The sequence below is a fragment of the Prionailurus viverrinus genome, chromosome B1 (genome assembly GCF_022837055.1).
Source record: "Prionailurus viverrinus isolate Anna chromosome B1, UM_Priviv_1.0, whole genome shotgun sequence".
In the NCBI taxonomy this organism is placed as follows: Eukaryota; Metazoa; Chordata; class Mammalia; order Carnivora; family Felidae; genus Prionailurus; species Prionailurus viverrinus.
In genome coordinates, this window is record NC_062564.1 from 109,204,843 (window position 1) to 109,217,944 (window position 13,102).

General features: G+C 37.5%; 1 protein-coding gene across 1 annotated transcript in view; it reads left to right on the top strand.

Moving 5' to 3' along the window:
* LOC125163264 (bifunctional heparan sulfate N-deacetylase/N-sulfotransferase 4-like) overlaps nt 1–13,102 on the top strand; it is a 427,047-nt gene that overhangs the window by 374,993 nt on the left and 38,952 nt on the right. Inside the window, exon 8 of the mRNA XM_047854786.1 lies at nt 6,484–6,666. Coding sequence (XP_047710742.1) covers nt 6,484–6,666 — 183 coding nt within the window. The remainder of the gene's footprint in view (nt 1–6,483; nt 6,667–13,102) is intronic.

Consider the following 13,102-nt stretch of genomic DNA (forward strand, 5'->3'; position numbering starts at 1 on the left):
CAAGATTTATATATTACTATATTTAAAGCCTCCCTTTTTGTTGGACTAGAGTTATATCATTAAATGGATTTATTTCACAGGTAATGATCTTCTCAAATTTTGGTGCCTGCATATTGCATCTAGCATTCAGAAAAAACCGTTTTATGTTTCTAACGAATAGTTAGACTTTGAGAGTGCCTTCCAGTGTTTTTGTTTTTTGTTTTTTGTTTTTTGTTTTAGTTCTGTTTTACACCAGATAAAAGGAAGAAATTAGACTTGTTTCATGTTGGCTTTAAGGGAGTTAAGCATGTTGAGAGTTGAGGGAGGGACGTATGTAGAAGTGTCGAAGGCAACAGAGAGGCAGGCTTGATGACAGAAGCCAGGGCACCCAGACCTCAGGGGCGCCCTGGACAGCCTGCTGCAGTTGGCCTCAGACATTAGCACTTGATATCTTATTCTTAAACTCACTCATTGAACATGATGCCCTTGCTTGTCTTTGTGACATGAGGGATGAAACTCTGCTTGCCTGAATCGATGTATATCTCTGAGCAGCTATATTGTGAGGTAAAGTGAGTTGTATCTATAAACATCTGCAGCATAACAAACGTATAGCACAGTCATACCTTTTCTAGATGATGCCTTAGGGAGTACTGAGGAAGAGCATTCTTACTATATAAGTAAGGAAATAACAATCAAAATAAATAAATAAAAGGACAGGATAAGCAGAGGAACAGATAGGGTCATGTAAAAAATAGTAGCAATATATTGCAAGTCTGTGAAAAATTAATTATTTGCTATTTCATACTGCATATTCTTTGACTTCTCTTATTTATGCTTCAAACCACATCTATTCTTAATTTATCTTATTCTCACTATACCCTCTGAATAGGTTTTGTTTTTTGAACAAGACACTTGTCCAGAAATACTAAATCTAAAATGTTCTGTCTGCACAATAGGTGGTTTAGCAAGTCAGATATGCAGTTAAGCTGTGCTTGCAGAATTTTTCTTAAAGTGCAGTCAATTCACCATATACCAGCATTAATTTGTTTCTAACCTGTAAGGCAGGTAAACATGATGCCCCATACAACAGTGATTGCAACCATCCTGGCCAGGATGCCCCTTCTATTCCCAGCAAAGGAACATTTAAACGAAGAAACATTGGGGCACCTAGGTGGCTCAGTGGGTTAAGCATCCAACTTTGTCTCAGGTCATGATCTCACAGTTCATTAGTTCAAGCCCCGCATTGGGCTCTGTGCTGACAGCTCGGAGCCTGGAACTTGCTTCAGATTCTGTGTGTTTCTCTCTCTCAAAAATAAAATAAATCCAAAAAAAATTTTTTTTAATGCAGAAGCATGCCTCAGCTTAGAACCACACATCTCCAGATGTCGCTTCCCACTAAAGGCAGATTTTGCATTTGCTCCGCATTAAGTTTGATACTTCCATTTGGAAAACAAGGCTTGTTCTCCTAAGGAAATTCTAAATAAATGACTTAGAATTATACTGTGACAAAAATCTTTTAAAGGCATTGAGTTACTACCCTAATGAAATGATAATATACATTTGTCCATAATATAAAAATAATCTTTACAGTACTCTCCAAATAGTATTTTTATTTAAAATTTTGTCAGATTTGGGGCGCCTGGGTGGCGCAGTCGGTTAAGCGTCCGACTTCAGCCAGGTCACGATCTCGCGGTCCGGGAGTTCAAGCCCCGCGTCGGGCTCTGGGCTGATGGCTCAGAGCCTGGAGCCTGTTTCCGATTCTGTGTCTCCCTCTCTCTCTGACCCTCCCCCGTTCATGCTCTGTCTCTCTCTGTCCCAAAAATAAATAAACGTTGAAAAAAAAATTAAAATTTTGTCAGATTTTAGACACTTACAGGTGCTTTAAAGTTCCATCTTAAAATAATAATGCTAGAGGGCAGGTGGTATATTTATAGGACATTATTATATTTTTTTAGGCATTCAGCCAGCAGCCTGGTTTTTCATAACAATTTCAGTCCTGAGAAACTATAATTATCCTGAAGCACACTACTTACACTGTTTTATTTCTTAATTACAGTAGTGACATGAGATAAATGCATACTTATTGGGATCAAATTGTATATTATTTTGTGGTGATTATAAAGAAGTTCTACATGACAACCATTGCAATTATATGGTCATCAACAACTGATACTACCTTATATTCTAGAAACTCTGTAATTAAGTTCTGCCAAGAGGACACTTCCTATTTGGGAGGGGAAACTTTAAGAGAGAGAAGTTGGCCAGTGCAAAAATCACTCACAGACATAGATACCCCAAGCCTGTTCTAATGATTCCACATGAATCTCAAGCAAGAATGTTGTACCAACTAACATTTGGGGGATTTAATATAAATTTGTATCTAAATTAGCTATGTGAAGAATCTTCTTTAAAATAGCCTTTCTCTTTTCTGACCTTTAGAGTAAAAACCTTTGAATACACTCCACAGGGAAAAAATGGGCTGGAAATATGATAGGAGTGATACTGCCTTCAAAGATAAATCTGCAGGCAGTCAGTAATATTCTTTCAAATACTATAACTCATCGTTTTGAAAGTTTTCTTATAAGATTCCAAAAATAATTTATCTTCTGGCATTCCAATTTAAAAGAAAACAAAAACCTTTAAGTTAGCAAGATACTGCTTACATATATTTTCCACTTTTTGTACAGACAGACGTTTTTGTCTTTTGTTTTTTAAAAAAGCAGAAGGAAATAAAAATGATGGATTTGAAACTATATATTAAAATATTTGAGTGAAGCTGTCAGGTATATCATGTATCAGATTTGGGAATCAAATGGCCTGGGTTTTAAATTCTGTTCTGCCATTGACTAGATGTGGGACTTGGACAAGTTACTTAACTCTATACCCCAGTCTCTTCATTTGTGAAAAGAGAAAATAACTGTACCTACCCCATAAGAATTATCTGTTAAAGGATTTAATCTTTTCAGATATGTAAAAGGCTTAGATATGTGCCTTGCACGTAGTAAGCACCATATACTTTTTAGGTATTATTTTATATAACTTAGGGATATGAAGGAAATGAACCAAGCTCTCCCACTCTCCTCCCCACCTTCAACCATGGTGAGGAGTATCTCTAATAATTTTAATAAGATTTTTCTCACAGAATTAATTTCAGTATTCTAGTATAACACATAGAAAGGGAATGTTGTGTTGTTTTTTTGTTTTTGTTTTTTTTCCAAAGTAAAGGGGCATTCAGTGAACCTGATATCTTTAACTTGTAACTTACTCTGGCAGTACTTTGCCGGAGTATTGTTTGCTTGTTTGTTTTTTTAATTCTGGAACAAGTTAATGTCCTATTATTTTTAACACAAAAGGTATCCTCTTCAGACATTTATAGCTATCCAATGACAAATTAAGTCTTAGGCACGATGATTCTGCTGTATATAAACTCTATTGCATGGCTAACATTCTAACCAGGTTGCAAAGATATGATATTAGAATGGTTACTGCAAATCCACTTTTATTTTCAAAATAGTTTAAACAACCCAAGTAAGCACACCAAGAAACATTAACCCTTAAAAAAAAATCAGTTAGCATCCATACAAAAATTAGCCATGCAACACTTGACTTTCTACATACTGCCTGTGGATATTATTTTTCTGATTCACTTAACATGTTATATTTGCTTTAATGTTACTATTTCTAACATTAAATTACTGTTGCTCTTCTAATTAAGTTAATAAAGTACTTAATTATTGTATGTTAATTTCTCTGAAATATTAAAGATCCAAAAAATAAGTAATAAAAATGAATTCTTAAAATGCTTATATGCAAATATTAGATTGAGGAGCAAGTACAAATATTATTTATGGTAGAAAATTATTAATTCCCTTTTCATGACTTACATTAGTAATCTCCACAATTTAGATCAAGAATATACAAATTCTCCTGCATTTATTTCTTTTTAATTTTTTTAAATATTTATTTATTTTTTAAAAGAGAGGGAGAGACAGAGTGCAAGTGGGGGGAGGGACAGAGAGAGGGAGACACAGAATCTGAAGCAGGCTTCAGGCTCTGAGCTGTCAGCATAGAGCCCAATACAGGCTCAAACCCACAAACCACAAGACCATGACCTAAGCCAAAGTCGATGGCTTAACTGACTGAGCCACCCAGGTGCCCCTCTCCTTCGTTTAATATTTTTAAATTCCAGGGGTGCTTGGGTGGCTCAGTCGGTTGGGTGTCCGACTTCAGCTCAGGTAATGATCTCCTAGTTCGTGAGTTTGAGCCCCACTGTGCTCTGTGCTGACGGCTCTGAGCATGGAACCTGCTTTTGATTCTGTGTCTCCCTCTCTCTCTGCCCTCCCCCACTCGTGTTCTGTCTCTCTCTCTCAAATATAAGTAAACAGTAAAAAAATAAATATTTTTGGGGCGCCTGGGTGGCTCAGTTGGTTGAGCATCCGACGTCAACTCAGGTCATGATCTTGCAGTCTGTGAGTTCGAGCCCCGCTCGAACAGTAGCCTGGAGGCTGCTTCGGATTCTGTGTCTCCCTCTCTCTCTGCCCTTCCCCAGCTCATGCTCTGTCTCTCTCCCTCTGTCAAAAATAAATAAACATTTAAAAAAATTAAAAAATTAAATATTTTTAAATTCCAACTGCAATCCCTGATGGATTGTACATCATATCTGTAATCATATTTGAAATTTTTGTTGCTGTGTCCAAGAGCAATCAATCTAGATTTTACTTTGTCCTCATCATCTTTGATCTACAAAAATACAATACCAAAATGCTATGGTGTTTTTAGAGTTAATATAGAGATAAGAAATATTACAAAAAGATAAGTATAGAAGAGTTTTTTAGCTAAAAGCAATCAGTTTCCATGCAAACACTAAGTTTCCTTTTTAATTAATTAATTAATTTACTTATTTATTTATTTATTTATTTGAGAGAGAGAGAGAGAGAGAGCATGAGTGGGGTAGAGGTGCTGAGGAGACAGAAAGAGAGAACCTTAAGCAGGCTCCACACTCAGCATAGAGCCCGATGTGGGGCTCCATCTCACGACCTGGGGATTATAACCTGAGCCAAATTCAAGAGTGGGATGCTCAACCAACAGAGCCACCCAGATGCCCCAACAATTACTTTATTGCAGTAGAAAGTCTTCATTAGAGTTTTGAGTCTACTTCCATTTCTATCTACATACATATCTAAACCAGTAAAGATCAGGAACAATTGTTTGATTTTAGAACTAGTCTAATTCTGGGTCTTTAGTGGCCTAGAAGTTACTATTATTGGGTTTAATGATGTTGATTCTATAATACGGAAAAAATGACATGGAAATTAATAGTATACTTTTAATGAACAGTGTGGGGGGAAAAACCCCAATTTCAATTTCTATTTTAAAAATGAGTTTAAGAGTGATTTTAAGGGGCGCCTGGGTGGCGCAGTCGGTTAAGCGTCCGACTTCAGCCAGGTCACGATCTCGCGGTCCGGGAGTTCAAGCCCCGCGTCGGGCTCTGGGCTGATGGCTCAGAGCCTGGAGCCTGTTTCCGATTCTGTGTCTCCCTCTCTCTCTGCCCCTCGCCCGTTCATGCTCTGTCTCTCTCTGTCCAAAAAAAAAAAAAAAAAAAAAGTGATTTTAAAACAGAAATCAGGGGCGCCTGGGTGGCTCAGTCGGTTAAGCATCCGGCTTCGGCTCAGGTCATGATCTCACAGTCTGGGAGTTCGAGCCCTGCATCAGGCTCTGTGCTGACAGCTCAGAGCCCGGAGCCTGTTTCAGATTCTGTGTCTCCTCTCTATGCCCCTCCCCAACTCATGTTCTGTCTCCCTCTGTCTCAAAAATCAATAAACATTAAAAAAAAAATTTTTAATAAAAATAAAAAAATAAAATAGAAATCAAATATGTGGCTTTCTACTTGTATTAGTCTGTGCAAGCTGCCATAACAACATGCCACAGACTGGATGGTTTAAATAATAGACATTTATTTTCTCACAGCTTTGGAGGTTAGAAGTCTATGATTGAGGTAGCAGCAAATTTAGTTTCTGGTAAGAACTCTCTTCCTGGTTTATAGACACAGCCTTCCGGATGTATACAGAGGGAGTTAGGGAGATGGGGAGAAGGAAGAGGATGGAGGGAAAGACAGAGGGAGGAAAAGAGAGAGAAAGGGGGAGAGAAAGGAAGTGGAGTGAGGGGGGAAAGGAGGAGAGAGGGCGGGAGGACAGAGGTAGAGAGAGAGTGCAGTTATTTCTTCCTCTTATAAGGGCACAAGACCTATCAGACTAGGGCCCTGCCCTTATGACCTTGTTTAACTGTGATTACCTTCCTAAAGGCCTAATCTTTGAACCGTCCCTTGGAGATTATGGTTTCAACATATAAATTTGGGAGGAACACAATTCAGTTCATAACACCACCTAAAATAATCATTGTATTTCTCATGAAATTCCAAGGTTAGGTGAGGTACCGCTTGAAGATTCTATGCCATTTTTGAACGTAAGTATGTTTATTCTACCGTCATTTGTACTTGTCTTTCAGATCAGCATTTTCATGACCCATTTGTCGAATTATGGGAATGACCGCCTGGGGTTATATACCTTTGTGAACTTGGCCAACTTCGTGCAGAGCTGGACCACCCTGAAACTACAAACTCTGCCGCCAGTGCAACTCGCACACAAGTACTTTGAGCTCTTCCCTGAGCAAAAAGACCCTCTCTGGCAGGTAAGGTGAAACATTCTCTCCTGCGGTGAAAGGAAAGAAACCAGGGCCTAATTTGACTTGGAACTCTGTTGGAGATATGAAAACTGACATTTAACACAAACTTCTTTTTTATTCATTAGTTTTGTTCTCTTCAGTAACTTTTTTTGTTTTATGCATTAAGTGTATTTTTTGTTTCTCTGTTGTTTGGCTTGTTGGTTTGGTTGGTTCGGAACTTTTGCTTTGAGGATGTTGTTTTATTGTTGGTGTCTCCTCGCTGCTACTCACTTTCACTCTCATTTAGTGTGAGCACTAACTGGCAATAAAATGGTTAGGCACTGAGTATCTAGGGAGACAGAAGCCAGGAGCCATCATAATCTAAAACCCTATAACTAACCCCCCGATATGTATGTGTAAATACACATAGTAAAAATGAAAAAGAAAAAACACTTTTTACCGCATGCTTCTACAAATGCTGTCTTTAATAGGTTTTCACATTTCTCTTAAATCTAATTTATCTTTCACTGGGATCAGACCTATTGGTAAAAAAAAAATCATCAGTTTTAGGATCGCTTTTACAAATAATTCAGCTTCACATGGGAGTCACTCACCCTCATTGTATGAAAGTGCAAAGTATCTGCTTCTTAGCAGTTATCTGGGAAAATGTTACCTCCCATTTTCTTGGTTCTTTATGCATTACATTATATTGACCCGCACAATCAATAAGCTGGCTGCAGAGAGCAGATCACATAGACCCCTGCTAAGCAGTTGGTAGAGAAATAGCATCATCGTTAATGAGAAATCACTGTGAACCAGACTTGTTACCATCCCCTTTTTCTCCCCAAGATTCTATGTTTCTTCTTATTCTATAATTCATGTTACATGCCTCTCTGTGTCTATTCAGTCAGGAAGTCGTCCAACACATGTTTATCAGGTATCTACTGTGTATAAGGCAAGGCTAGTTGCTCTAGCAAATGCAAAGAATGAAACACAGTATGTTCTCCCAAAGTCAGCAGGGTTTCCTTGCTATTCTTATTCACTAGCATATATTTGAAAATGTGCTTTACAACTGACTGCTAGAGTAATTCATACTTTAGTCTGATGATTTATTCAGGAACTCTTCACCATTTGTGTTTTTGTTGAACTACACATTCTAATTCTTTTGCCCCTCTGATAAGTTGCTTGACCATCTTTATGTTTGGTGTATAAGTTAGATAGACAGATAAATAGATAAAGACATAATTATCGTAGTGTATAGCATCATACCAAGTAGCTGCTGAATATCATAAAGGCCAAGCATTGCATCCCATAAATGGCATTCTTCAAAAGTGCTCACGTACTTATAAAATTGGTAAATCATTTATAGTAAATCAATTCTTTTCTCACACATGTTTATTTATGAGATATCTATAATTCATGGTACAGTAACAATACAAAGTAGCCAACTTAACAAAAGTTTTAAACAGCTAACATACAATAAATGAGTCTGTGGGGAATATGCTTAGGAATTCCTTGAGCTTGCACCCATGGGTTAACAAGGCATAAAGAATTAGAAATCCATAGGATGTACACACCCAAGTTTGGGTAAACAAGATTAGGTAAATAAGGTTAGGTAAAGGGAGCAAAGGCCCCCAGTATAGAACAAAAGTATAGGAATAGGAAATCTCAGAATGAAAACATCCAAGATGAAGTAAACAAGATTAGATATTCAGGGTGGAAATGCCCCTGAGGTTAGTACAATAGCAGAAAGCTGCTCTCACAAGAAGGAAGGACCAAAATAGGTAAACAGGTAAACAGGGCTATAGACCAGAGCAGGGTGAAGTTGCCCAGAGTGGAGCTAATTAGCAAAATAAAGGTGCCTTGTTGACCCTAAGGTAGTATGCTCTGTCTTTCTTGTCCCCTAGACCAGTTCAGATAAACAAAGGTGACACCTCATGCTTGCTATAAACAACCTCCCACCCAGCACATGAATTTTATTTTGTATTGACCCAAACCCCTAACACCACCTATCTTCAAAACCCCCTCTTCCCCACACCCATGAATTAATGTTCACAGTTTCATTGTCTCTTTGTGCACACCCATCACACTTGTAAGCCTTCTGATCCTAATAAAAATGGAGCAAGGACCCTTACTCAGGGCTCTTGCCTTCTCCCGGACATTAGCTTCTCTTGCATTCTCAATCCTGCATCCCACTCTCTTGCTGGACAAGAGAGAACTCCAGACCCAGAGTCTATGACATGAGTCAACAGCCCCAGGAGCCAAACTTTCTTTTCCTTTAGAGGAAGGAAAGTTTTCTTTAGATGAAGGATTTGTATCTCTTAATATTGTGTAAGTTTTTTTTTAATCAAGAATTGTATTTATTGATATCATTTCAATATCAGTGATGCTGTTCATTTTGTTAAGGAGTAAATATAATCAAAGATACATCAGCTCCAATATGATTTGGTCTACTCGATGATTCTAAATATTGATGAAATATCTGTTAAATATGAAATACTACCTCAGTTGATTGGTGGTATAAATGAAAATTAGACACAGAAAATAGAACCATTTCTTAGAGACCTATGTCATTTTGAAGACATGAGACCCTAAGTATACACAAAACATTTGAATGGGCTGACAATTTTGAATAACATCATAGAGGTAAATTCCTAGATAGTTCTTAACAAATGATAGAATTAATCAGAAAAGGCTTCAGAGAGTTCACAAATTTTTTGTAATTACTGTTGTAATTTACATGTTTAGCAATTTTAATATGTTATCAAAATAGCTTATAAAAATACTTTTAAAAATTTTTTAAAGTTTATTTTGAGAGAAACAGAGAGGCAGAGAGAGAGGAGAGAGAGAATCCCAAGAAGGCTCCACACCATCAGCACAGAGCCCTGATGCAGGGCTCGATCCCATGAACTGTGAGATCATGACCTGAGCCAAAATAAAGAGTTGTCAAGAATCAGATGCTCAGCACATGCCAACTGAGCCACCCAGGCACCCATCATAAAAGTATTTAAATAACATTGAAGAGTACATATTTACTAAAAGACTTCCATTTTATCAAGCAAATTATATTATATGTGGTTTCTTTTGACTGAAAAATAAAGTTGCATGCATTTCTCATTAACTAAAGTGCCATATTTTCTCAAATATGTTTAAGAAGGAAAACAAGGAGTAGAAAGCAGATGAGCAGTTAAGTTCAAAAGGGAATTGTTCATGTATGTGAGATTTTGAGAACAGCTGACTTATTAAAGAAATCTGATCAGTTTGCCTGTCATAAACCATGTCTATGAGACTACAAATGGTTAAGTAGAGATAAAGTGCATAATACTTTCTGAGTCCCTTTCCCTAGTGGTTATCTCTTCTCTCCATATTCATATTTATGATGACAAACAGAGCAGCTGTGAGCATTATCATCATGTTCTTTATACAATATGAATTTAGTTTTACAAAATACATATAAACATAACCAGCACTAATTAAGTGTTTTGTGGCCCACTCTTCACAACCCTACAGAGTTAAGATAGATTAGTATAATGTGTCTGTCATTGTTATACATTCTCAAAATTCAGATACCCTTTTGTGTTTCTAAGCATGTCTTATTTAGTGTATTTCATTTTTAAAAAGTAAATCAACTGTTATTTTTTCCCAAGATTTTTAGTTCACACTTTTTTGTTACTACAAATAAAAATAAAACATGAATAATGATAATCTTCACATCTATTTAATTTCTTTCGGTTCTTTATGTAAATTTTCATTAGCACCAACTGCCATATATGTGCAACGTTTTGTCACCTAATTAAAAAGTGCAATATGAATATCTATCAATGGACAGCATAGTAAGTACAACACAGAATGTGTCTGTGCTTCCTTCACTGGAAACTGATTCTTTCAAAGCTGTTAAATGTGAGAATATATGCTGAGGACACATAAAGAACTCTGTCCCTAGAGTTTATCTTCCTCACGTTAGTCTCTAGTGTGTAAGATTCTTAAAAGGATTCTCACGGGTTCCTATTTATTCATGTCCCTTTTTGTTTTGGTAGAATAATCACTCTGAAGCAAGGAAGAATAGGATTTCCTTTTTTTTCCCTTTTAACTCTCATTATAAAAACCAAACCACAACATGGAGGCATTTAGAAGGTCAGATTCTTGCACATTCACTAATCGATGCTTTTAAGCTCTCAAGCTGTCAGGATAGCTCAGCCTCAATCTTCACGCAGTCACTCCAGACTCTCAGTATCAACAAATATGCCAAGCGTGATGTGGATTCCTGCTTGCCCGTGTGGCCAAGGGAATGCTCAAAGAGCTTTCTCTCTCTCTCCATGCCAGTAGCTCCAGGATTAAAAAAGTATAAAGTAAATCACAAGGTGCTAACCTTAAGAGTTAGCACCTTTGTTGATTCTAGCTGTGAAATCCTCCAACTCCAGCTTAGAAATGATGGGATTTGAACAACTGTGACATAAACAAATCACAAGGTCTAGCGACATACACACTGTAGATTCTATTATTATGTGTCTGTTGAAGGAATAAATGAATTCTGACACAAAGAATTATAGATTGTAAGCGCAGAATAAGAAGTTAGGGATGTCCAGCCCAACCTATTCATTTTAGAGAAGAAATGGGTGACACCTAGTGAGATGAAATATCTTGTTCAGAGTCACTTGGATTATTAGGGACAAGTCAGGAGTAAAGCTCAGGTTTTCTTATTCCTACTGCAGTGTAGTTCCAATCACAGCAAAATGGTAGTTTTACATTTAAAAAAATAAATCTACTTCTGTCATCGACTCCCTCTGTAGGATGGAATTTCAGGTATGCCTTGTTACTTTAGAAGAATCTGGTGGTATATTCGGTGTGAATTTATTTGACCTATACTTTTTTAAAAACTTTTTTTAATGTTTATTCATTTTTGAGAGAGAGAGACAGAGCATGAGCTGGGGAGAGGCAGAGAGAGAGAGAGGGAGACACAGAATCTGAAGCAGACTCCAGGTTCTGAGCTGTCAGCACAGAGTCCGACACGGGTCTTGAATTCATGAACCGTGAGACCATGACCTGAGCCGAAGTCAGACACTTAACCAACTGAGCCACCCAGGTGCCCCTTGACCTATACCTTTGAAGTACCTACATAATAGAAAGGTCTTTGCTTTCATAGAACTTACAAACCATAATAGCTCCTGGTTATGTGAACAAAATGACATTAAAATTTGTTTTCATATTAATTCCTCTCTTTTCCACTTTATACCTTGTTTATGACTCTATTACTGCACTTACCATATGGTATTGCAGACACTTACGTCTGTCATATGCCAGCTCATGGAAACCTGAAGGAGTTGAGACTGTTTATTCATGTTTGTAACCTAGAACCCAGCATGGTACCGTAACCACTGTCATTAAAATCTCATGAATGAATAAGCAAAGGCAGAGGTGTGTGCATGTGCACAAAGAACAATAAAATAAACATTTGTTTCTTAGAGAACAGTAGGAATCCAATAAGAAATAACCTTGGGAAGCACATACAAGTCAGTTGGGAAGCCTTTGAAGGCTATCAGAGTAATCTGAGTCTCATAGGCAACAAGGAGCAATTCTCTGCAGGTTCTGAAGATGAAAGTAAAGTAATTTAAAAAAAATTGGACAATAAAGATTATACCAGAAGTTTTTTTCCAGGACAGGTAAGGACAGGGAGGAACTGAAGTTGAGACAATAATGTAGCCATGAAAAAGGGAAACTTCTTGGTGAAAAGAGTGAGACCTTTCATGAAATGGTAGAAATTGTTTGTGGGTGAGACACTGAGGTTAAAGGAAAACTTATCTGCAACATCTGGGGAAATAAGAACTCTATAATTTCATGTTTTTCATTTGTAATTATTCATCTTTTAGCCTTTCCCGTGAAATAGCAGAATAATTTTTCATCACTTCATAGATGGCACGCATAATAGAGGCACAGACATCATCATCTTATTTTTCTGTATTTTTTCCTAATCACACTTTGAATTTATGTATTTGTTACACTTATTTTCCTAACTCAGACTAGTATTTAAACCTCTCAGGAGTGTTTCCCAAATATGTTGGAAATTCCTCATGAGTTTAATTTTTAGCTTACATTGAAGCACTTCCCTATTTGGTTATACAAGGCTGTCAGACATTCTGACATCCAGAAATGGTAACATAAGTCATGGACTTTCCTTTTCCTGTCAATTAGTTGCAAACATGATCTTGTCAAGTGTCAAATTCCCCACACAAATAACTTACTGAGGTTTGGTAATAGAAAAACTACTTGATGGGGCGCCTGGGTGGCGCAGTCGGTTAAGCGTCCGACTTCAGCCAGGTCACGATCTCTCGGTCCGTGAGTTCGAGCCCCGCGTCGGGCTCTGGGCTGATGGCTCAGAGCCTGGAGCCTGTTTCCGATTCTGTGTCTCCCTCTCTCTCTGCCCCTCCCCCGTTCATGCTCTGTCTCTCTCTGTCCCAAAAATAAA